At 38.1% G+C, this 27,370-nt stretch overlaps 2 protein-coding genes and 1 long non-coding RNA gene across 3 annotated transcripts in view; 1 reads left to right on the top strand and 2 right to left on the bottom strand.

Annotated features, from left to right (window-relative positions):
* Positions 1 to 23,673, bottom strand: part of LOC143208646 (uncharacterized) — a 56,199-nt gene extending 32,526 nt beyond the window's left edge. The window contains exon 1 of the long non-coding RNA XR_013008947.1: positions 23,335 to 23,673. This is a non-coding gene — a long non-coding RNA (uncharacterized LOC143208646). The remainder of the gene's footprint in view (positions 1 to 23,334) is intronic.
* LOC143208645 (CTP synthase-like) lies at positions 1,399 to 13,689 on the top strand. Its single transcript, XM_076423232.1, has 9 exons — positions 1,399 to 4,897; positions 7,302 to 7,466; positions 7,552 to 7,839; positions 7,922 to 8,010; positions 8,096 to 8,394; positions 8,477 to 8,584; positions 8,671 to 8,886; positions 9,016 to 9,090; positions 13,552 to 13,689. Exons 1-9 carry the CDS (start codon positions 4,895 to 4,897, stop codon positions 13,623 to 13,625), a joined length of 1,317 nt encoding a protein of 438 aa, XP_076279347.1. The 5' UTR covers positions 1,399 to 4,894; the 3' UTR covers positions 13,626 to 13,689.
* On the bottom strand, positions 17,701 to 20,489 carry LOC143208838 (uncharacterized). The gene is made up of 3 exons (XM_076423677.1): positions 19,607 to 20,489; positions 19,352 to 19,530; positions 17,701 to 19,026 (listed from the first exon to the last, which is right to left on the bottom strand). The coding sequence occupies exons 1-3, from the start codon at positions 20,142 to 20,144 to the stop codon at positions 18,973 to 18,975; spliced, it is 771 nt and encodes a 256-aa protein (XP_076279792.1). The 5' UTR covers positions 20,145 to 20,489; the 3' UTR covers positions 17,701 to 18,972.
* Positions 23,674 to 27,370: the final 3,697 nt, after the last annotated feature.

Here is a 27,370-nt window from a genome sequence, read left to right on the forward strand (position 1 = left end):
TCTGTACTTTGTATAATTATAACTTTAACTATGTGTTTTTTATGCTATAGAAAGGCAGAGGCCCATTCAAAATCGCGTGTGTGTCAGCTGGAGTGGACTTTCTGGACAACGTAAAATCAATATTAGCAGATTCAAGAGAATGACTTCAAAGAAAAGATAAGTATAAACTATACTATAAAGTTATACATTAATATTTTATTCTATACTTTGCAATCATGACTTTAACTAATTTTTTTTTTTTGTTATGTTACAGAAAGGCAGGGACCATTTAAAATCGATTTTCGTAACCGGAGATGTATGAAACTTGACAAATGTGTTTGAAATTTGTGTTTTATTTGTATGTTTATTTATCTGTATTTCATACTTAACGACCTGATATATGTAAAATGTCGTTACAATAATTATGTGATTACCAAAATTGTTAGGAGTGATGCACATATGTATATTGAAATATAACGTAAATAAAATATTTTATATTGCATTATCAAGTCTGTACATTATTTTTCTGATTATAAAAATATTCAGTATTACATAATACATCAACAAAGAAGTATCGAAAAACTTGATTTTGATTTTTTAACGATACAATTTATAAAAAATTCTGAGAAAAATTAAGGACAATTGTTTCAATAATATCGGACTAATGAATTTTTATAAAACTGGTATCTCGAAAAGTTCAATACGAAATATGCATTTTCTTCGAATATTTCGAGATTTTCAATTTTTTTAAACATGTCTGCATAATCTGAAAAATCTGAAAAAAATCTCAATTATGTGTGCTATTAAGTGGAATATTTATAAATTTTTTCGTAATTGTTTATTGAGCATGGTTCGACTAAAAATCAATTTGTGTTGGGGGCCTTCTGGACTACCTTAACTTTAAAGATCAACGAGAAAAATTTTTTAAGAAATACAAAACATATTTTAGGATGAACCATTAAACCCGGTTTAAAAAAAAAAAATTTATTCCAAATTTCGCTTCGATATCTTTTTTAGATCAAAAGTTATAGCAAAATGTGCACCGCGCCGCGCCGCGCCGTCCCGGGATTCAAATGCGCGCCGTCTCCAGATCCCGACTTTCCGACTCGTGCTTCCGAAACTTCGGCAACATGAAAATTGGTGAAAATCGAAGGAACGCGTCGCCGACGCGTTCGGTCGAGCAGGTAGTCACACGGACATGGTAGAGGTACGCTTGTTGTGTAGCGCGCGTGCAATCGAGCATGCACTCACACGGGCAGAGTAGAAGTACGTTCGTGTGTAGCGCGTGCGCAGCAGAAGCTACGGCGAGGACGGTCCGTCAGAGAGGGGGAACCTGTGCTGGAGGGGAAGCGTCCTCGCGTCCCCGATTCTGGCATCACTGCTCAAGAGCTTCTGTAGTCACTTCTGACCTGACTTTTTACGTTTTGCTATGCTGGGAAAGCTGCGCGGGAGGAGGGGCCTGTACTGAGAAAGGCGCTGATTGGACAACGTCGTCAGCTGCTTTCTTTAGGCAGTACACCCCCACCATTCCTTGCGTTCTAGGCGCGTTTTTCGGGGATGCGAGGTGTAACCGTCGAGGTTTAACCTCTTTTTCTGTGATTTATTTCGCGATTTTAGTGATTAAAACTTTTTTTTTGTAATTCATAATTTTATCATTTAGTTTCACATATTTTCATTCTATTTTAAAGGGCGTACGAACACTTTTTGCATCCGCTGTATATTGGACTGAGCCGCCACTTTCCAATTTATTTATTTCAGGCTCCACGGTGTGCCCTACGCCAAAATAACCATGATCCGAAGGCCATACAAAAAAGTTTATTGAATAAAAAAGATGCCCCTACTTATTTTAAACTAAACAAAGGAAAAACCATCAAGATTCATAATTGGCGTCCTGAGATATTTAATTTTATGTAAACTGAAAAAATGATGGTTTTTTGCAATTATCTGGAAAGCAAGGCCGAAACAAAAAAAATTATGGGGGTAAAAGTTGTCCTATTTGGGGTCCTCTGCACCTGGTTAGCGTTTGGCCGTTTAAAAGCGGATGACCCTATACATATTCTTCTATTCGGTGGCCCTTGCGGGATTCCCCGGGTACCATAAACTTGGACCTTGTACGAATTCGGAGTTTCATGACTCTTTGCAAGGCTATTGAGACTGCCGTTAATAAAAAAATACCGTCAACCTTAGCAGATGTCTTAATCACCCTACCTGATGTTCAACGTCTAAATACATTCGCAGTAGAACACTTAATGGTAGAAGTCACATGATTGGAAAAAAAGGCAAATGTCTTATATTTTTGTCGAAGCAATGTCAGTCCGTGTTCACATATCTTTCTCTAATTTTGCTATGGTATATGCGATACAATCCTAAGATTTTACGTGTTTACTTTGGCGATAGTATATGTGGGAATGATTACATCGGCAAGGCCATCAACCGACCGAGTCGTTGCCCTCGTACGAAAAACATTAAACGACACACGTTAGCCACTGTAAACAGTCGAGGACCGGGACAATGAACTGTCAAGTAAACCTAGGCCAGTGTCATCGCGCGTACCCTGGCTAGGTCACGAAAAACACATGTAGGTGTGCCGAGACGCACCTGTGTGTACGACGATAAAGCCAGGCCGCAGAGGACGCGGAACGTCTTTTGTCCGAAAACGCAACGATACGAACCACGATACGATATACGGACGCGATCACGACTTACGGCTACGACACACGGTTAACGATTACGATTTACGGCTTACGATTAGAAATCTGCGGATGCGGATACGTTTTGTGTTATAATTGTACTGTCTCTATCTTTGTTATTTCTGTCGTGTTGTTCTAATATAAAGGACAGATATTTAATTCTCCAAAATCTTGTTCCTACATACATATACAGGGTGTCCCAAAATTCGTGATAATCCCGAAAGGGGGTGGTTCCTGAGACCATTCTAAGAGACATTTTCCTTTGCACCAATGTCAACTGCGGCTTTGTTTAGGAGTTATTAACGAAAAACACGGACCAATCAGAGCGCGCCCTGGCCCGGCGCGCCAAGCCGCGCCGGCAAGCGAGTGTCGCGGCACGCCGCCACAGTGGTCGGAAGCAGGAAAAAACCCTAAATTATGAAAGTCGTTATTTCAAATATTGACCACTATTTCCTGATAGGCCATAAACCAATGTATCTTGCTATGAAAATGGATCTATGTTTTTCTCTTTAATAACGGAGAAAAATAGATCTAAAGTAGACCTCTCAGATTCTAGTTGGATTCTTATAGATTTCTAACCACACGCTCGACGTTATTCTTTCATTTTTGAGGACATTTATAACCATATATGCTATATATTATAAATGTATATAGTCTCAGCTTATGCCCGATGTTAATAATTTTCGAAAACTCACAACCAAAATAACAATATAAAGCCCGAAAGTAGGATACGTATAATTTCATATTACAGCTGCTTTCTGTAGCTCTACAAAAAAAGCTACACGTTCCTACATTCTCTGAGTGGCATCTTTTGAAAGAAGACACCATCACACAATAGTCCTGCAAAAATCAGCGCCACGTTTTTCCACGTTTAGCTGATATTAACGTTTAAAGTTTGAGAGCGCATGAAGTTTCAGCAACGAAGCAGGATTCCTGAATAAGTGGGCGGCACTTCGCTAGACGATTCGAAGGATTATGATCCCTGTACCGAATTGTTATTCTCATAGGAATAAATTCCAACAAAATGATCAATCGCCATGATTATTTCACGTGTATGTAAATACTTTGTAAATATGTAAATACTGTATGTATCCACTTTTTAATTCGAATTAATTTTTAGGATACAGTTACTAATTTTCGAAAGCAAAGTATGGGTATATAAAATAGATACAAAATTTAATTTGAAAACCACTGCGATTACAAAAAATGTAATCATCTAGTGTATTAGAGAAGAATCTGATGTTTTAATGTTCTAACAATAAACGAGTTTTTTGGGATACCAATTTTCTTAGCATATTCTTAGAATATGTTTAAATATTTTCTTGCCGGTTCTACAAGTCTAAGATGTTTAACTTTCTGCGTCTTAGCTGTTTGAAAACCATACAAATTTCATTGGAAGTATTTTTTTCTAAATACGATGGATAGAGATATCCATGCATAGGCACGGATCCCATAGGGGTTCGCTGTCGGAAGAGGCCCAGGAGGGTAGGAATAAACATTACAGATACTATAGAATACACCACACCAGAAAGTGATCTCGTTTAGCAACAAATGAGGACATGTTACACATGCTTTTAATAACTTCGGATCCATACATTAATCTTTTAAGACCAGAACCGAAGACCAAATCACTGCCACTTACTGAACAAGCGCAGTCTCTATTGAAATAGTGTTCATGTATATTATGTAAATATTATTATACTAATATAATACTATTCGTTAATAATATTATTCGTAATATTATGTATACAAAATGATATTAAGCTTTTTGATTAATACTATTTCAAGTTTGTTTGTCTAATACTATTTAAAGTTTGTTTGTTTAATACTATCTGAAGTTTGTTTGTTTAATTCTATTTCTAGTCTGTTTGCTTAATACTATTTCAAGTATTCAATTTTAGTATGCTGAAATAAGAGTTCGTAATGTAATAAAAAATATTATGTATAAACAATTATATTAAGTTCATTGTTTAATATTTCGTTTGATAATATGAGAAGTTTGAAGATTGAGAAGCAATAAAAAAAAGAATTATTCAAAAATATTGAGAATTGCCGAAGTTATGAAGTTTTTTCCATTTTCCCTATACGTTCCGACCACTGTGCGCCGTGCCATACGAGGACGAACCAGGATGGCTGTTATGTTTTCAAATGAAAACTGAGGTTAATTGGAAATTGGATAATCAAATAAAGAAATTACCGGCAGAGCAAGGTTTCAATAGCAGTAGATGGTATGTATTACATATAATGCAATTTTCCGCAACTTTACAACAATATGATCGAGTTTCATTCCTGTTTTCAAATGCATGCTGGTATTCAATGCTTGCTCGAGTTACCGTGCAACAATAAGCTATCACAATTAGTTTTAATTGCCTGGTTTCCAGAAAACAAGTTTTTATTTCTACAGCTGAAATTTTCTTAGTTGATTAACTGTACATTAACTTCATCTTTACGTTCTCTTTCCGTGAAAGACTGACAACTTCTTATTTGCTACACATTCCCTTTGTCATATTTTTAAAATTGTTATTAGTTAAGTGATCTTGTTCTTGCGTGGATATGCGTGGCGAGAATAAGAGAAAAACATACTAAGTGAGAGGCAAAAATGAATGAAGTGAAAGTGAAAATTTGTCTGTCATTGATTGATCGTTTGTGTTGCATGCATTACGTTTGTTGCGACGCTGCACCCCCCATAACATCTTTCCTCGGGACCCGTACCGTATTTTATTATGTATACCGAACACTCGAAACAAGCGTCTTCTGGCCACCACGTGATCCGCAAGCCAGGTTCTTTACCTGCTATTTTTGCACTAAAGTCCGTTAGGAACCCCGAATCTCATCACCGCATTTAGCATTATTTATGACATAGCGACAATAGATTCTCGAAGCCATGGGACACAGTTATTCACTTTTCCATATTTTGCTCACTTCGGGATTAGCCCAGGTGTTTGCCAGGCTTCACCCTCTTAATCGTTATGTTCCGTATATTTTGCCAGGTATGTTTTACCAGGTCCCAAGCGCTTCCCCAGTTTATTGCCCGCTATGGCCATCGTCCAGAGAACCTTTTGAAACGGGCATACTCGAGTCACCCCCACAGCCTTCGACTTCTACTTACCTGAAGGTGAACATTGACAAGGGCGTCACCCTTGTACCCACCAACCGCTCCACTTTCTCTTCTTTTCGAAAACTCCGCCCAAATCGCCGAAATCCTACGAATCGTGGACGCGAGGACCTTTCCCCTCCGGCAGAGGACCCCCCACTCTGACGGACCGTGGACTTACCGTCCTCGCCGTTGCTTCTGCTGCGCACGCGCTACACACGAACGTACTTCTACTCTGCCCGTGTGAGTGCCTGCTCGATTGCACGCGCGCTACACACAAGCGTACCTCTACCATGTCCGTGTGACTACCTGCTCGACTGATCGACACCGACGCGTTCCTTCGATTTTCACGTTGCCGAAGTTTCGGAAGCATGAGTCGGAAAGTCGGCATCTGGAGACAGAGCGCATTTGAATCCCGGGACGGCGCACAGTGGTGCCAAATGGCCAAAAAGCGGAAAAAAATCTATAAAACCAAACCATCCAACAAATTTGCTTGAAAATTTGTGGAAAGCATGCCACAGGTACAACGATTATGTGGCAAGAACATAAATATTTATTTATTTATTAATTTATTTATTTTTTCATTAACATTTTTTTTACATGTTTTACAGTTCTCCGATTTTGATGAAATTTAAATATGTTATAGATTTCAACATTTTGAACAACTTTTTCCTTTTCCAATATAGGGGGGTCGCTTTTAGTTTTCGAGATATTCGCATTTTCGTATGCAGGAACTGACCAGGAGCCGTAAGAGCTGTGTACAGTGTACATACATATAATACATATGTGTACATACCAAGATTTTCACCACTTTTAACCACTTATACCTCGTGTGTATGTTAATCAATTTCGATGAAATTTTCAGTATTATATAACCAACGAAAGATCTACTAAACGTATATTTTAAATTTTCTATACGGGGACAAATAAAAAAAATTTTTAAACTGCCTTTTTTTACGTAATTGCTATTCTTTCAAAAATTTTTTTGCACGTTATTTAGTAAACAACTGCATTTAATTGATCACAAAAAATCAGATCGTTTGGTAAAAGTTTGGATACATGCGACTGACTATAGTTAGATAAAATTGGTCGCAGAGCCAGGTTCGCAGGAGTTCGCAGCCAAAACCTGGTTGGATATGTACTTTAAAGTGTGTTGCATGATTTGCAACAAGTTTTATCTTGGCGCTTTTTGGCGCAAACAAGTTATGGCAAATTAAACTTTAATTCTACTATTCAAAATAGCTCTTTTTCAATTTGTGTTTTAGATAAATAAATGACACTTACATTAATTAAAGCCACGTTAAATAAATCATCTATTATAAACATAATCAAATTATAATATTGTTCAAGTGTTATAATGTTTTAGATTCTTGTGGCTGCGTTTATACGTAGACGCATTTATAAGCCAAAATCGCAGGTTTCCTACTTCCAAACTTTCATGTCATATTATTCATAGAAATAAGTGATACTTATGAAAAATTTTTATTGGTTTTAATTCTCCAACTATACATATAGTCACGAATATATTTTGTTTTTAGCCACGGTCTACAGGAGAAGCAAAAACAAAGCCCACGCAATCCAGCGTGAGGGAATTGCGCGGATTGGGCTTATCTCCTGATATTATAGTGTGTAGATCGGAGAAGCCTATTGGCGACACCATCAAAGAAAAGATTTCGAGTTTCTGCGGTGTTGCTCCGGATCAGGTAAACGGATCAGCCTTTTTCTACCTGTTTTTCTTTGAATTTGAAAGTCAATTAATAATGCTAATGTAACGATTGATTTTCCTAGGTCATAACTATACATGATTTATCATGTATATACCGTGTACCATTGTTAATGGAAAGTCAGGGTGTAATCGAATTTTTAAAAGAGAGACTACAATTAAATATTGGCGTGCCACGTCCGCGATGTTTCATGCGGAAATGGAGGGAGTTGGCAGATCGAATAGATCACTTACGAAAGGAGGTAAACATTGCTTTAGTGGGAAAGTATACCAAGTTAGAAGATTCCTATACGTCCGTGAAAAAAGCATTGCAACACGCTTGCGTCGAGGTTGACTACAAACTGAATTTAACGGTAAATTACTCTATTTACGCTACTATACATTATTTTATAACCGTAATAACTCTACGTTACAATATATCGTTATTATGTTTAGTACATAGAAGCTGATAATTTGGAACAAAGCAAAAAGCTGTCCGATCCTGTACTGTATCACGAAGCCTGGCAACAGCTTTACAAAAGCGAGTGAGTACTCGCATCGTTGCCGATTTTCTTTTTCGAAAACAGTTTCGCTTCATGGTTTCTCTGAAATGATTTCTATTATTTTCAGTGGTGTGATCGTGCCAGGAGGTTTTGGTAAAAGGGGAATGCTAGGTAAAATGGAGGCATGTAAATGGTGTAGAACGAATGACAAACCGTTTCTTGGTATTTGCCTGGGGCTACAAGTGGCTGTCATCGAATTTGCTCGAAACGTTTTGGGCATGGAGACGGCAAACAGTACAGAAATTGATCCGGACACAGACTATCCTCTAGTTATCGAGATGCCGGAGCATAATCCGGGTCAGATGGGAGGGACCATGAGAGTTGGGAAAAGGCGTACTCGGTTTACAGACCATAATTCTGTCATAAGTTAGTAGACAAGGCAATACTTCGTAAATATAAATCGTATTCGTGTTGCCATACGTGTTTATGCTAATTATTTTCTGTCTAGAACAATTGTATGGAGATAAGGAGTACATAGAGGAAAGGCATAGGCATAGGTATGAAATTAATCCAAAGTATATCGACATCTTACAAGGGGATGGACTCCATTTCGTAGGTGAATAAAGTAGCATTGATTTCGAAGTCTTAGTGGAATTATTTGAACGGTCGTTCTTTAAACTAACGAAACCTTTTTATCGTCAGGTCACGACGTCGATAATGTACGTATGGAAATAGCGGAGTTAGAAGGGCATAATTATTATGTTGCCACACAATTTCATCCCGAATACTTGTCTAGGCCTTTGAGGCCTTCACCTCCATTCTTGGGATTCATTTTAGCGAGTATAGGTAGATTAAAGTATTACCTGTCCAAAGGTTGCAGCAGGCGTTCACCTAACCAAATTAGCGATACTCAATCAGGTAATCAATAGTTTCGCGCAATTCGTTCGAATTAACCGTCTGTTTGCAAAGTGGAAAAAAAATTTGTTAACGGAGGGTTTAATTGTATTCTAATTGCTGTAATTTAGACGACATTTCCATTTTCACTAGATAACGAGTATATGGCGGAACCGTTGGAGCAACCTTTAATGACCGATTCCAGTAGGAGTGGCAGTTCTACATCCGGTATCGATTAAATCTTTCAATTCAATTTGCGAGGAAAAAATATGTTTAATGACAAAATACTATTTCTATATACATACGGCAGATTAGCTAAAGTTTATGTTAGAAAAAAAGAAACGTAGGGAATACGTTTATATCTATCCGTGTATTGTATTAAACTTTACAATAGCATGGTATTCATTTTTGTTATGTAAGTAGTCTACATATACGAACGAAACAGATGAGGCACTAATGAGAATCGATTAGATTGAAATACTTGAATCTTCTGGAGTCTTTTTAGACTTGCAGAAATGGACAGATTTTTATAGAAATAAGATGTAGCAATCGTTAAGAGCTGCATTCGTTAAACATTGACTTCTGAAATTAATAAATACCTTTCGATGAAACTAATTGAATTGATCGAATTCATGCACAAGTAATACATAAAAAATAATCATTTTATTTCTGTTGTATAATGTTTGAATTATTACGCATTATCTTTTAGGCACGACTATGTTATTTGCAATCGAAATTTATTCGTCGAATTCTAATTATACCAACATGTTTATCTTGTAATCAACGTGTATGTTCTGTTACGATGTTTCCAAATGTATTGTACATATTCTTTGAAGCTTAAATAGCAAAAATCTTTTTACATTTCTCGTGGAAATAAATGTTATCTCTCTCGATTTTTATAAATCATGCTTTTCAGTCATTCTCGTCATCCCTTCGACTTACAGCGAAAATGTAAAATTAACTTGTCGCACTATTGGTAATTTAAGTTATTATTATGACATAATCGTATTATTGATTTTCCTTTATTGAGCAGCACATGCGTTCTGCCGAGTAGAGCATATAAAGAATACACTGGCATGTTACAATAAAACTTTTTCTTCGGATAAAAATGATATACATATACACTTTTACTGTTACACACGTACAGTATACGATTAGTCATGTTAGATTACAATTAAGTTACAGTAGAGATTTCAGATCTCTCATTAGAGGTAAATGAAAATAAAATATCTGTAACATACATAATAAAACAAAGTTAACAAATAAATACAAAAAAAATAAAATAAAATGCACTTTGGACGTTAAGCATTACAAATAATACTGAGAACATTTTTCGCAAAAGGAAAACTTAAGTATTTTACACGTAATAAGGAAACTATTGATGAGAGATTTCGTTGACCTTTTTATATACATATACAAATTTGTATCTCTGGTAAGAAAGGCGCTGGAGATGTTGACATGGCAAATAGACGTTCGAATTTCACGAAAACATGTTATCAAATTGGATTAGTTGCTAATATAATTTGGCAACTAATAATAATAATAATAATAATCACGAAGGTATTTTTGATACAGTAGATCTCAATCTAAAGTAATAACAGTTTTGCAATTACAATTTTATCGTACTATCCCTTAAATGTTTCGTAACTTACAATTAATATACTACCTCGATCTAAGCATTGAAATACAAACTTTGTTTTCCAAGATAATACAACAATGGCAACTTCTATCCGTACAAGATAAAATATTTTTCCAAAATGTGATATTATCCTGTCACGTTTTTATGTAACAATTGTATTCATATATATATTTTCAAGATGATATTCGATTCAATAATAAGCAGATATACAATTATCCTTCGAAATATATAATATTCAATGTTTCATCTTTCGAGGAAAAACTTTTATCAGTTTTGTACCAGTCTGGTTTCTTTTTATTTATAGGATATTTGAATGCAACTTCTTATATTCTACGAATCAGTTAAGTTTCTCTGCCTCCGCAAACTCCTTTCGCAGAGCGTTTCTTCTTTCCCTTACTATCAGACAGCGGATTTTATTAATTTATGACAAGAACGAGTAGGTGTAATTTCACACGTCGAGTCTCGCGCGAAGTACGCTTCTCACCGAGAGAAGATCATTAGTACAGGGTCTGTCCGAAAAGTAATGCAACCACATCTTTTTAAAATAAATCTATTAAACATATGGGCATAATTTCTACCTTTAAATTTCTTCAAAATAGGATCCTTGGGCTTCGACACATTTTTTCCAGCGCGATTTTCATGCTTCGTATGCTCCCTGGAAGGCGTTTTTTGGAACCTCTCGTCACAGCCTCTTTGACGTGTTCCACACTTTCAAAATGGCATCCTTTTAGCACATTTTTAATTTTTGGAAAGAAGAAGAGGAAGAAGTCGGCGGGAGACAAGTCAGGACTGTACGGGGGTTGAGGAAGCGTTGTGATTCAAGTAAAAAGTACCGTTTACCGTTTTCCCCGTAATCTACGGAAAAGTTTTGGTTGGAAGTGCTCGACGAGGCTGCGACGAGGGTACTACGAGAGGCTCCAGATAACGTCTTCCAGGGAGCATACGCAGCATAGAAATCGCGCTGGAAAAAATGTGTCGACGCCCAAGGGTCCTACTTTGAAGAATTTTAAAGGTTTGTACTCATATGTTCAATAGATTTAAACAAAAAGAATGTGGTCGCGCAATACTTTCCGGACAGACCCTGTATAATACGTCACGATTTTCGCGACTTGGTTCGATCTCGCGTCCCTGGACAGGTGCTAAAAGCTGCCGGACCCACGTCTACAGGCCCAAGAGATTAGAATGGTAACGCGATCGGGCCCGATTTACAATCGTTGACCACGGCGAAGCGAAAAGAACGTAACGGGACAGCGGACAAAGGGAGTTCGGAACGGGCGAACACGGACCCCTCGATGGTTTTATGGTTAGGGTGGAATTCTGGAGACTGATTGCGCGCCCAGGTAACCAATTGAGCCCAATTGCACCGCTCTGTACGGTGGAAGTTTGAATGCGTTGGGGCTCGGGGTTTTATGGAGTGTACCTGCACGTATTGCATTGAAATGTTGCTTGCGCATCTTCGAGCGAGACGATGGGAAATTGAATTTGTCTTGCGTTGTAAACGAAGAGAATTGATTTGGTAAAATATTCAGAAATGATAAAAATTGTTCGAACCAATTGCACAACTTCCTCTTTTAATAATTGTCGTTTCAATTGTAATTGAATAAACATTTATCGATAGCTGGACGAAAAGACAAAACGGAACCTTCCCGAAAGAAGCTAAAAATTTCATTTCGCGTGTGTAATCGAGAGAAGAAAATTGTCAGCGTGTATGTGAATTTATGTAACGCTGGTTTTCGGAATGCTGTGGAAGAACATGGTCCGTGAATGGTTTCTTTCGTGATCGAATTGGTTACATTCGCTTTAATAACTTGAGAATACTTTAGCGATTAACTTCTAACAACCGTGTATTAACTCAAAAGATATAAATCTTTCTATCCAATAAAATTTTGTTTATAAATCTCGAAGCACATCTTTAATATAATTTATTTGTATAATACCAACACATTTATTAATGTAAATAATATTTGGAACAATTGTACAGCAATTCGAGTGCTAAGGATTTTATGGATTTACACATATACAATATGGCAAGAATGAGTATTAGAAGAATTTAACATTACTGTTACATTGTTTTTAACCTGTTAAAAATATTTTGAAAGCAAATCAATTTCTATTTCACTCCACTTTGTTGCGATGCAGGTGGAAAATGTTTATTTTGCATAAAGATCCGCTACGTTCAGCCGGATCTTATATAAAATTGCATTCTTGTGAAAGATTCCACTTTGTTACCAACTGATATAACTTCTTAATGCCAAGGTGATGAGATATTCTTAACGCAACTCGGTTTCTGCATTACATTCTTGCAATCACCGCATGACAGCATCGAGAACAAACTAAAGTTCGAAGTGGTACCGTTGAATCACACGCGCAGTTCCCCTTGGCCATCAAACAACTCGCGAGAACGTCTGGTTGATAAGCATGAGTTACACCGGAGATGACATGCTGAAATATTTGATTGTTCTAAACACTGCGAGATTTTGGCGAAAATTTCGTACGCGCGTGCAGAGACCAGCTCTACAACCGCATACTGTTCGAACGTACATCACACGCCCCCATCGAAGTGGTCACCGTCGATTTCATAAAAACGTAATTTCGGTTGACCTTACGTTTCGTGGTCCATACTATCGCAATCGACAGCCTTGACTCCTCTAAATCCCGAAAGATTCACCTGACTGACGAAAAAATTGACGATATAAATTATTCAACGAGATTTCCTCATCTTTTAATAACATTTAATGATATATCTAATAATTATAATAACATTTTTACATCATACACTCAATCATGATTAGTAGATTGCGGATTTTATGCATTTATGACAAAAATGGGTACGTACAATTTAAAACAGTCGAGGTATTAAAAAGATTTAAGGCCACCAGTGTATTAGTTTCACCTCAATAAGATAATTAATAGAAGAATGAAATTGTTATTTGGCTCCCGTGTTTTGCAATCAATGCAAACATTTCTTTATTTTGCATACAGATCCGCAGTCTAATGATTAGAGACGTGATTAGAAGTATGAACATATCATTGCGAACGATTTGTTTCAGGATCGAAGAGATTAAAACAGAGGATGGAGAACTACCTGGCGACTTCGACAATGAGATCCACAAATGGGCTCTAGAGTATTGCTCTATATGGTCATTGTGCTCGCATGTGTTTAGAATTCAGGGACTTATACCGGTACGTAAAATACCGGTATGATACCGGTATATTTCGGTTATTTCTTCCTCACCGTTATAGAACCGAAATATCAGAATACCGGTATTTTCATATACCGGTATGGTTGCATTCAGGGATTCATACCGGTACATACAATACCGGTACGTAAAATACCGATAACCGATATGAAATACCGGTATTTTTCGGTTTTTTGGGGAAGGGGAAATGGGGCAAGTGGGAATGACAATTCCGCACGCTTCGCCCGATCCCCACTTTTCGACTCGCGCGTAGCTCCTGCCGTTCATAGGAGTAGGAACAGATGTCGCTACTACATACAATGTATTTCTAGTAGAGATCCCCGTTTCACGTGTATGTAAATACACGTGGTACGTGAACCGTGTAGTGCGAATTTAAGGATCCGTGAATGCGGATCCGTGTACACGGATCCACGAACACGTGAATACGGATCCGTGTAGCACGGGTCCGTGTTACACGGGGCTGCGAACACGGATCCGTGTACACTGTACACGGATCCGTATATTACACGGATCCGTATTCACGGATCCGTTCGTCGGCACGTTCGAGTCCGACAACTGAGGCGTTATTGTTTTTAGATCGAATTCTTTTCTACTGTTGACGTTAGAAGTGAGACAATAATAAAGTTGCGGTAAATTGTTCGACGTTAAATGACCGTATATTAAAATGCATATGTAAAATAAAAATACGAACATTTGTGAAATTAAAATACACGGGTACCCGTGTACTTAGTATTATATTACGTGCATTAAAATTCGGATTCGTTTATTGCACGTGAAATAGGGACCTCAATTAGATGTGATTCTGGAAGCGGGTAGCGCAGATGGAAAGAGATACTGAATAAATTAGCGGAAATAGCGCACGAAATAAAACAGGTGTTAGAAGAGCGATGCATTCATTACGAAATAGAGAGCGATACTGACGTGAAAGAGAACAATACAAAGAAAAAGAAAGGATTACATAGACAGACATAAGTATGGATTTAAAGACGGCAGCATTGGTGACGCGTAAATATAAACAGAAAACGTATTTGTGTAACGCCCGCGTTACTTGAGGCGTGAGCGTGAACAACGACTGTCCAGAGCTAACACACATTTTGAAAAACAAATTTTTGGATTACAGGTAACAAAAAATAATTAACAAAAGTTTACGCAATAAAATTTAATGAATTATTTTTTTATTTTGATATAAAAAAACCAAAATGTTTACATTTTCAGGTAAAACGCGTTTTTTTCGCGTTACAATATTTCCCACAGTTGAAAACAACGTTCGGAACTATATCCGACAAATACTTAATTGCAAGTCTTGCAATTGTCGGATATTTTCTCATACGGACATAAATCAAACCGTAACTGTGGTTTCGCAATATATTTTTCGTATTCTCCGTGTATGTCGGACATGTCAACAATGTCGTCATTATATAAAAATTGTAAGGTAATTGTGCATAAAAGGTCCCACCCCACCGACTTCGATGATTTTTTAATATGTTGTCAGGGTGAAGATTCTATGTGTGTGGACAACTTTTTCCTATACATGTAACCGCCGCTCAGTCTTAATTTTTGAGATATTTGCGAAAAACTGCAGCTATTACTATACATTTAATTTTGTCTATACATGCACGCCCGTGCTGTGCGTATGCGTCAGCATGATGCGACCGCTCGTCAACTGTTTCTACAGATATACAATGTATATCACTACGATCGTTGAACGATATTCTACATATATACGGTGATACATATGTATGTATATAAGGTGAGCTTTTAATTTTGAAAAAGGACGCGTTTACTACCTGAGAATGTAAAAATTTTGGTTTTTTTGTACCAAAATAGAAAATTAATTGAATAAATTGTATTTCGTAAAATTGTGTTAATTATTTTTTGTTACCTGTAGCTCAAAAATTTGTTTTTCAAAATGTGTGTTAGCTCTGGACAGTCGTTGTTCACGCTCACGCCTCAAGTAACGCGGGCGTTACACAAATACGTTTTCTGTTTATATTTACGCGTCACCAATGCTGCCGTCTTTAAATCCATACTTATGTCGGTCTATGTAATCCTTTCTTTTTCTTTGTATTGTTCTCTTTCACGTCAGTATCGCTCTCTATTTCGTAATCAACGCATCGCTCTTCTAACACCTGTTTTATTTCGTGCGCTATTTCCGCTAATTTATTCAGTATCTCTTTCCATCTGCGCTACCCGCTTCCAGAATCAAAATCTAATTGAGGTCCCTATTTCACGTGCAATAAACGAATCCGAATTTTAATGCACGTAATATAATACTAAGTACACGGGTACCCGTGTATTTTAATTTCACAAATGTACGTATTTTTATTTTACATATGCATTTTAATATACGGTCATTTAACGTCGAACAATTTACCGCAACTTTATTATTGTCTCACTTCTAACGTCAACAGTAGAAAAGAATTCGATCTAAAAACAATAACGCCTCAGTTGTCGGACTCGAACGTGCCGACGAACGGATCCGTGTTCGCAGCCCCGTGTAACACGGACCCGTGCTACACGGATCCGTATTCACGTGTTCGTGGATCCGTGTACACGGATCCGCATTCACGGATCCGTATGCACGGATCCTTAAATTCGTACTACACGGTTCACGTACCACGTGTACACGTGTATTTTAGTACACGTCCAAAACCGCGATCTCTAGTATATATGTATACGTACTCTATGCATCTCCATCCTGACTATATCCAGGGTAGTTGTCTCCCGGTCTCTTCTTGGCGACCGTCTCGTCGGTGCGACCGCGACTGCGATCACGACGGCGACCGCCGCGGTCGCCATTGCGATTTCGATGAAATATTCATTTCGCTGACTGCGTCCTTAACAGTCTCTATTCTGTCTGGCATCTGAATGAAATTTACACATTATTGTAGTACGTAGTAAATATTTGTCTCGTATTCTAATGTGTGAGGTTCCATAATTTTTCTGCATTTTTCTCATGCGTATATTTCATTATTTGTGCTTCAGTCATTGTGTTCAGCATGATTGTTCGGGCTGTATAATTATCATCATCCCATTCATTCCATGCTTTGAATTTTGTTTCGTACTCTTTATCGTCTGCCCGGGGTTTTTGGGGTGGTTTAACTCCCATGATCTTCTTCCACAATCTTTTTCATCTCAATATCCCCTCTATTTTCTCTTTCCATAAAAAATAATTTGTATTATTTAGTGGCTCTACGTTGGCCAGGTTCCAATTGTCCGCCATGTCTTCTCACGTGGTCACTTCTTTTTTCACTTCTTTTTTACCTTACTGTGCTTCTCTTTCGAACCACGCTCTGCTAAATACCATTTGTGGTTGTAATTAACAGAGAAGCAGTAATATTGTACCAAAATACTGTGAATATATATATATATATATATATATATATATATATATTAAAAGAACAAATGTATAAATGTATAAATGCTTTTCTCTTCACGCTTGTACTCTCTTTACGCTCTTGCAGTCTCTTCGGCGGTCAGGCCTCAACAAGATCGCCCTCAATGGTCGACGATCGCAACTCCTCCTCTGATGCGCTCTGCGCCATCTATCGTCACTTATCTCACAACCTCACATAATGTACTGTGAAAATATGTTTATAAACTTGAAATAATTTTATCGAATGCATCTTCATATTGTCAATTGGTTTTCCTACAGTTTTCTATTTTTCTGCTAATCGGTTTCCACACGGTGCAAACGCTAGTTCTGTGTGTGTGCGTTAGGGTGGACCTTAGTTACTCTTGGTGAAAAAATTTTTTCGGAATTTTAATGGTGCGACCCCGTCAATTTGTGCCATTTAGTGAAAAAATAAACCCTGTAAAAAATCAACTCGATCGGGCAATGAGAAGACGTGCCACAACGACTTTGTTTATGTAAAAAAATTAAATTTCACTAAAAATAGGAAAAATAGTTTTTAGCACATTATTTCATTATTAGATGTCATTTTAGACCAATATCTTTAATTGTAATAAAAAAAAGTTATTTATTAACAATTAAATTAATTTGTTTAAACGAAGATTGCAATATTTTTTTGCAATATATTTTGTTATTAATAAATACATACGTTTATAAATATTGGTGGTATTTATTATAAATGTTGACTTAATGTTTTTTTATCGACTGTAGGGTAACGCTGTTTATACTCTGATACAATTTGTAAAATGTCCTGTCTCTCGTTTTCATCTTTGGTAATACAATCGGAATACTCTTTCATTAATTTTACTGCTCGTTCAGCTACATCATTAACGATTTGTAAATTCCCTACAATTCTTGTCGCCGCTTTATAATTATTATCCGCTTCCCACAATGCTGGGTCCTTAGACATAAAATCTATATTTATATCAAATCTAGAAAAGAATTTCAATGTTTGTGTAGAAACAAAATTGTCCATAGTAATATCTATATATAGTTTAATATCTTTTCTAGGAATGACCAATTTTTTACAATTTTGTTCTTCTTCTTTGTTGAGTGCTTCAACCATCTTTTTTTTAATTTCTACAGAAATGTGTGGATCAAAAAATGACAATCCCACATTTTCTGGTGATAAGTACCATAAGTGATTGCTCAGTTTTTGCAACGTAGCATTACTTATGGTTTCGTCAATCTCTTTATATTTCCATAGATCACTTAATAGTTCTAAATCTAACCGGGGTGCTATCGCAGGTACAGTGGTACGTACCCAAGCGAGTATGTATATATTAATTAAAAAAATACAAATACTTTGTATCCATAACTTTTTCTCACTACTTAAATGAAATTCATTCCTAAAAATATAAATTTTTATGCAATATATAGCCTTAGCCATCCACCTCGCATGGTGGAATGCGCCAGGCATCCTAAATCTAACACCTTTAGGTGGAGTTCCGCCTAGAAAAATTATCATAAGTTCTATCAGTTCCTTGTAATCATCCCTCGGTTGAATTTGTTGCAAATTGTGTATTGCCGCTTCAATCTTTTTATCAATCTCTATTACATTTTGACGTACAAATTCATCTTCTATGCCGGGCTTAAAATTGTCTTTATTTATTGAACTCCAAGAATTTTTAAATTTCTTAAAAAGAGGAACATCTGGACCCGTCGACTTTTTCATTTTTGTATCAAATGCAGCACGTAAAATTAATTCATAAATATGGTGACGGCATGGCAAATACAATAATTCTTTTTCTAATTTTTGTTCCAATAGAACGCAGGCTCCTTGTATTCTGCCGGTGTTGGTTGCGGTCGTATCAAAACAAAGGGCTTCTACTTGCTGTGATAAATTCCATTCTTCTGTCTTACATTAGAGAAGATTGCCGACGCTTGATTGGCCCCACTACCCGATGGTATAACTGGAATTCCCAATAATTTTTTAATTTCCCCGCAACTTATAACTATCGGTAATCGTTCTACATTTTTGTGGCTTATATCTGGTATAAGTGTAGCATCCCAATGAATAGTTATGCCCCTAAGATTAATTTGTCCGAACATTTCTTGCAACTGTGCTGCATGCTCAGACCGATAATTATGTCGATATCTTCGAATAGATGTTCTATTTATTATTAATTCATTTAGGTCATGACCTAAACATTCTGCTGTTGCCATAACAATTCGAATTGCATCACGGTCGCTTATTCTACACGAATCTAAAACAGCTACTAATTTTGGAGTAATAACCTTCTGCTTTCCTCGTCTTTTCTTGGGGTTACTCGGCCCAGGTATATTGTAGTCCTCTGCCTCGGTGTCATCACCGTCAGGTACCTGAGGCTCGTCCGAAAGAATTTCTATGGTTCTTGCTAACGGGACTTCTGTCTCTTCATCACTGGATGTGGACGTTGATTCTAATTGTACTGAATCTATAACGTAAAAATAAATTTGCTATAATTGGAAAATATAAATGTGAAAGCATTAGAAATAACTTCAAAACATTACCATTGATCGATGATTCCTGAGCCCGTTGCCACCGCATCTCTTGTTGTTCCTTCCGCTCTGCTTGTCTTTCTTCTTTCTCTACTAATTTACGATCAATAGATGCCATCGAACCGATTCGTCTCTTTTCCCTCTGCTGCAGGAGGAATATCTTATCTTCCTCTACAGAAATCATTTCTAAGGCATTCGCATGTGCGATATCGAATAAATCCTCTAATGAATCTATAAATTCTTGTTCTCGCTTTCTCTGTAGATCATTTTGGCGATTCGCGGTTTTATTAAGCGTTCGCCATTTGTTGTATAGTTTTTCCACTTTATTAATACTATCCGATGTTTTTTTTATTGGAATTCTCGCCTTTTCCCAGAAAATTTCTACTTCTTTCATCACTAAAGCCGCACTTTCACGTAGATTTAAGTTCACTTTTCGCATATTATAGAACAATACACGTAAAAGTTGTCCGTTGCTTGGTAATTTAGCCCCAACAATTTGTGACTCAAAGTGATTTAATAGGAATAACTGATCACTGCTCCTTGTTTCCATCTTACTCAACTCTCTGTAGTATTTCCAATGCGAGTGCTACGAAGATTCGGCCTAGACTGCAGTGAGAAGTGAGTTCTCTTGTCGATGGACGTACGAAATGAGTTTAGGTATAACCATAAAAGAGGGGAGGCTTCTAAAGGGCCTAACGGAAAGTTTCCGAGGGTCAGTGGAATAGGTAAAAGGTTCTCAGGTAGCTGCAGCAAGCAAAACCTTGCTGACAGGTAACAGTGGTTTTCATTTCATATTGTAGTACTCTTGTACTCTTATACGCTAAAGGTTCAAACTTTCGAATAAATTATTCAAACTTATAAGTAAATATTGTTATTAAATAACCGAGAAATGATACTTTTGGTAAATAATAATAATTTTTTCAGCGGAAATGTTACAATGGAGTTATAGATAGAATTGGAATAAAACTAGTGAAATTTCCAAACTTCAAGTCAATTGTGGCACCCTTTTCCTTTGTCCTATCGACTTCCGCTTTTGCAGAAATTATTTTATTATCAAATGGAACAAATCTAGAGGGTCGCACATAAAAATTTCGATGGTGGAAAATAAGGTCCACCCTAGTGTGCGTACATGTTTCCTGTCTTTGGACAGGTTTTTCATTTTTATGCCGCTCTGTTTTTCTACATTCCGCGGCCTTTTGACACGGGACGTATTAAAGTATTCACAGCGTAAAAAGACATCGACGTGTGTCTGATTTTGTAACCTTTTGAGCTGAATACAAAAGTAAAAACCTTTTTTTAGAATCCATTGTTAAAAAAACCGACAGAAAGTTAAAAATTTGTTTGAGTTTTAAAAATTAACAGCGACAATGCCATGCTTAGTGAAGGCTACAAGATGATCAGATACACACGTCGCGGTGCCTTTTTGCACTGTGAATACTTGAATACTTCCCGTGTCTAAAGGCAGCGCAATATAAAGAAACAGGGCGGAATAAAAAGGAAAAACCCGTTGAAAAAAAGGGAACCGTGAACGCACAATATACCGCGTGAAAACAGCTTAGCAGACAAATAGAAAACTTGTATTAGACAAAAAGGAAAACTATAGGAACACTGTAGGAAAACTGTAGGAAAACTGTAGGAAAACTGTAGGAAAACCAATTATCACTTTTTCACATCAGCACTTACGATCTTTCCTCTCCAAGAGTCGCGTTGTTTCTGACGATCGTGGGAGGAGATACTCGTCTGTATAAGGAAAGGAAGTACCATCGATTACATTTTTTTCGCTTTTTTCAACATTTTTTATGTGGTTAATCGAGTGTCAAGGGTTAATTAATATTGGACCATACGATTTGTACATTTTGGAGATGTTAAAACAATTGGTTCGCAACGTAGCGTCATAATCAGTCAAAGGGTAAAACATATTATTTAGATTTCATTTCTGTGATCTAGAAGATATGGTTTAAATGATTAGCAACAGTCATCGATTGTTTGCTATTTGATGTTTAGCATATGCAGTAATTTCTTAAATTCGAAATTTTTTCTAATTGCACCAAATGATCTGATTTTTATAATCAATTAGATGCATTGGTTCATGAAATGATACGCAAAAAAGATTTCCTAAAAATTGTAATTTACAAGGTTACATGCAAAAATGAAAAAGATATTTTTTAAAACTTTTTTATTCGGGCCCTTAATGAAAATTTAAAATATACGTTTTGTGGATCTGTAGTTAGTAAAACAACTTCCAGATACACTGCGCCCGAACCTGTGCATATTCGAACTGCGCCCGACCGACGATGGTAGAAATTGCAGTTTTCATAGCATGTAGTAAACTAATTGGTCCAATTTCTCAAGAAAGTTCAAATCGTATGGTCCGATAATAAAAAAGTTATCGCTTTTTGGAGAGCGCGAGCGTCCGAATGGGTGTCACTGTAATCAGTAGACTGCGGATCTTTATGCGTGTGAATCTTATGAATCTATTTGCAATATGCAAGATAATATTTGCATATCGATGTACATATATATATTTGCATAAACATCCGCAGTCTAGTAATCAGTTCGGGAAAGTCGTTTATACATAAGAGGGAATAAAGAAACTCTCAGGTATGGGCCCGACGCGACGGGGCGGGGGTCGCGCAGACCCTAATCCCTGACGGTTCGCATCTCAAGGTTTATGATAGGTCAATTGCTATTGAGCGAGAACAACCATAGAGGAGTACGTGTTTGCAAAAACGACTTGGGCCTAACTGCTTCAGTAATAAAAAAACATCTGGTTTGCCAGCCGTACCTTTCCGTTAAAAACTGTATTAGTAACAAAAAAACATCTGGTTTGCCAGCCGTACCTTTCCGTTAAAAACTGCATTAGTAACAAAAAAACATCTGGGATGCCAGCCGTACCTTTCCGTTAAAATTGTAGGAACTCCTACAGCGTCTCAGATTATAAAAGAAATTATGAAACGATATTTGAAATATAAAACGGCTTTCTAAAAAATAACTTCGCTGTCGCTCGTTCAATAATAACCCGATCATTTGCACAGAACGGCAAATGTTTTCTTGTCCATGCCGATGGCCACTAAGCTATTGAACGTCATACAGCGGTACAAAATCCCCACAAGGTTACAATAATTAAGAAATGTATGTAACAGAAAAGAATTGCGAAGCTCAAGGATCTGGGTTAGGAATCCGGTAAAGGCCCGCATATCCTACCCTATTGCGCGTGTATATCCCTATACCCTATATGTATAACCATGAATGATTATTGGAAATTATAAAATCTCCATTAACTTTTTAATTTCCTCAAAATTTTGTACATAGAATAATGCTGCCTCTCTATCCGTGTGCCCCATCTGGTCCAAGTTGATTCTGGTGGTGGTTTACGCAGCGTCGATTCATCCGGAATGGGTTGGTCTATGTATTTTGTCAGAAAATTCTTCCACATATTATTATTTAAAGTACGCCACGGAATATTAACAGCAACCATCGTTTTCGTTAAGTCTGAATAAAATACACTTCTTTCTTAAACTTGTGGCTCGGTTCTCGGTATTTTCCGCGGGGGTCGTAATATTTGCTCGATCGCTATTTTTTTGCTCATGGAAGTATAAATATGTTGAATGAATTCAGATTCTCTCTATGGTATGGTCACCATGTAGCAGTATGCCGTATGAGTGAGTGAGAGAGAGAGCGAGTGAGAAAGAGTAAAGTGACAATCGCGGCAGGTGACGCATAATGACTATTAGCGACACCTAAGGCCGTTATTAGACTAGGCCACTGGTGGGCAACTTGGTGGCGCAACTTGGTGGCGCCACCGAATTGAAGAGCTTTTATGAATCGGTAACTGGTGGTACCACCAAGCGTTCATTCCCGCTGTCGATGTAACGCTGTGTCGTGTTCTTATGTATTTTACGATAAATGTGGTGGTAATTTGAACGTCAATTGTTCATGTTTTCGCGATGCTGGTGGCGCAACTTGGTGGCTTTGTCTAATAGGCTACATTCAAATCAATACCCAGGCTGGTGGCGGCGCCACCAAATGTTGCCCGGCCGGTTGCCGATGCCGTCCACCAGATCGGCAACTATTTTTGGTGGCTCGGTGGCCCGAAGTGCACCGTACCCCGTGAGTCGTGGTACCGTGGCCGAGACAAGTACCTCAGGCGAATTACTGTCATTCATAGAAAATGATTGTCCAAGAGCCGCTATAGAAAACGCGGAGTACACAGGACAATCAATGTGGGAGCTGCTGAAGGAAAACAATTCCACAGACTCCGTAGATTTCGCCGATGTCGCGGATTTAGCAGAAAACAATTCCGCAGACTCAGTAGATTTCGCCGATGTCGCAGATTTACCAGATTTCGCCGAAGAAGTTGTCCAGATGACCGAATTCATCGAAGAGATCAACAATGAAGATGACAACATAGTAGTAGAAACTGCCGAACAACCACAACCGTAGAAGAAACCAATTAACAAGGAAATAGTCTTCGCCGAGGTTGAAGTCCTGTTGCTGGAGCTGCAAAAAAGCTTTGGCGAAAATGCGGGACATAATTGTGGTATCGACCATCTCAAGATAATAGGATCTACACGGCATGGTTTGGAGACTACGTATCGGTTCCAATGCCAGATGTGCAATTGCATCAAACGTGTACGATGTCTCGCACAAGATGACCGCATGCGGCACCCTGGATATTAACCACAGCACAGTTGCCGCAACAATGCAGACAGGAGGCGGCTTCAATCAACTGGAGGACATTATGCTACTCCTGAACGTGAAATGCATGAGTAAGGCGCTGCTCCTAAAATATCAAACGAATGTCATCGATGGCTACAAGAAGGCTGCGCGACAATCGATGATAGATGCTGGGAAAGAAGAAAGAGACCTTGCCATGGCAGCAGGAGACGTTCATCCGATAAATAAAGAAATAGCGATTACTACAGCAATCGCGGATGGCAGCTGGATGAAGAGATCATACCATGGCGGAAACTACAATTCCCTGTCTGGACAAGCAGCCATCGTTGGAGGCCACACCAAGAAGGTCCTGTGCGTCGTAGTGAAGAACAAGTTTTGCGTCATTTGCGAAACAGCGGCGCGGAAGGGAGTAGCGCCGCGCGAACACCGTTGTTACAAGAATTGGAGTCGCCAACAAAGTTCGACATCAATGGAAAGCGCTGCTATCCTGGAAGGATTTCAATCCAGTGTACAAACGCATCGCCTAATATACGCGATATTAGTTGCCGATGGCGATAGCAGCGTATACAAATGCATACGGGATGATGATCCGTATGGTAAGTATGGGGTGGTAGTGAAGAAAATTGAATGCGACAACCACCTGTTGCGAAATTTGTGCAACTGTTAGAAGAAGATAAGCGCAAGAGGCCCCCACAAGGAGCTGAGAGACATTATAGCTAAGCTTATCTACAAGGTGCGCACCGCAATCAAGAGTGCCGCAAGACACAGATCAGAACAAGAAAGCCTGAGCTTTTCGGAGCGAGACAAACTTCTCAAAGATGACTTGAGGAACGTGATAAGTCACGTGTTCGGGGAACACAAAAAGTGTAAGGACTTGGCATACTTTTGCAAAAACCATTCTAACAAGAACCAGACTAACTATGTCCCGAAATTGAGAGAAACTGGCTTATTAAGACAAATGGAAGCGGCAATGCAGCGGATTATAGATAATTCCAAAAGTTTACTGTGCAGGAAAAATAATAACGCAGTAGAATCTTTGAACTGCACCATGGCAAAATACAATGGAGGAAAACGAATAAACTTTGGACGAACAGGCTCGTACGAAGGAAGGGTCTATGCTGCTGTCCTCCATTATAATACAAAGGAACCGTTTAGTGGATTATGCGCTGCAATGGGTAAAGAACCGACAGCCTCCATAATAAAGTTGGAAACTAAACGGAAACGTGAACTGGATGAGTCGAAGAAGCGGAAAGAAAAAGCAAAAGCATCATCCTTCTACCGAACTGAAGCACCACAACGATGCGACAAGGACTATGGCCCTAATGCGGAGAAACCAGATGATGATATGACGGAAGAAGTCTACAATTTAGAGCATGAGAAGCTCATGACAAAGCTTCACCGGTGGCAAGTGAATCGACAAAGAATCGAAGCTAGAACTCGTGGTCAAGCGAACAGCGATAAATGGTATTTTTACAGAAAACATTTATTAACTGCATCCAACTTCGGCAGAGTGTGCAAATTACGAGACAATACAAATAGAGCAGGTACTATAATAACGACTATGTATCCAAAAATACTGAAAGTAGCACCAGTGGAATACGGAAAGGAGCACGAGAAGATCGCCCTGGAGGAATTAGCAGCCGAACTCCGAGTCCCTATTGAGCCGTGTGGGCTCTTTATTGATTACGACATTCCTTACTTGGGTGCGACACCAGATATGGACTAATAAATGACGATACCATTGTCGAAATCAAATGTCCATATTCGGCGAAGGATATGTCTGCCGATGACGCATTAGAGAAGATTTCTTGTCTACGAGGCATAATTATTAACGATCAAATGAATAAAAATCATAGCTATATATTATTACCAAGTGCAAGGACAGTTGCATGCAACAAACAGGCAGTATGCTTACTTCTGTATCTGGACACCGCATAGCAGAAAAACTGTCCGAGTTGAAAGAGACGATACTTTCTGGGCAACAAAAATGGCAGACAAATTGGAAAGGTTCTACAAGGATCACATGGCACCAGAACTAATAACGCGTAGAGTGAAGAAAGAATATGACAGAAAGAAAGGACTGCGCCGGCGAGTGTAAAACAGCGCATAAGAAGAGCTTTGAAGAAACACTGCAATCCAAGGTCGCAATTGCACCGGCGAGTGCAACACAGCGCACATGAAGAGCTGTTTTATGGCCTACCACGATTGCACCGGCGAGTGCAACACAGCGCACATGAAGAGCTGTTTTATGGCCTACCATGATTGCACCGGCGAGTGCAACACAGCGCACATGAAGAGCTGTTCAATAAGTGAAAGGGACCGTCTTTGACGGGGGTGGGAGGTGGGCCCTTTCAGAAATAGATTTGTGTATAAACTTTCAAGCATTTCTTATACATATGTATGTATATATTATATTATAGGTATATATCGTAGTTTAGATAAAAATTTAATTAGATATTTGTTTATATAAATGTATTCATTTTTTTGCAGATCAAACCAGGATGACCTAACCGAAGTAAAGTCGGTTCGGACAGTTCCTTTCCCGCCAGGGTCAAGGATCGGCGTGTAGGGAGAGTTTTAGTGGGTAGACCTCACATTGCACCACCACGCACAGGCGCACCGACGGGCATTGCACATGCCACCTGATTAATTTCGGGGGCATGGCTGAGGGAGTCCCCACACACCTCGGGGTTGCGATGATCCCGAGGCACGTCATAAAGATTAAACTCCCTATACGTTAAACAGTTAAAAAAAAAAAAATTCTTAAAAGTTTTTCTTGGGAATCCAAAAGACAACGGGAATAAAAAATTGGTAAGTACATACATATCGTAGTTTAGATAAAAATTTAAATAGATATTTGTTTATATAAATGTATTCATTTTTGCAGATCAAACCACAGGTACCTCGTGACGTTAATTGGTTTACGAGTTATAAACGATCAAATGTGGTAAAAATTGCAATTTTTCAAGATTTGCAGCCTTTTTACCACTTTTGTAAACCAATTAACCGATTTCAATGAAATTTTCGGAGCGTATATAATTTAGACGAGTTAACCAAACACATCTTTTAAATTTTCGTTATTGGCCCAGCTAAAAAAGT

This window comes from Lasioglossum baleicum, chromosome 5 (genome assembly GCF_051020765.1).
Source record: "Lasioglossum baleicum chromosome 5, iyLasBale1, whole genome shotgun sequence".
NCBI lineage: Eukaryota > Metazoa > Arthropoda > Insecta > Hymenoptera > Halictidae > Lasioglossum > Lasioglossum baleicum.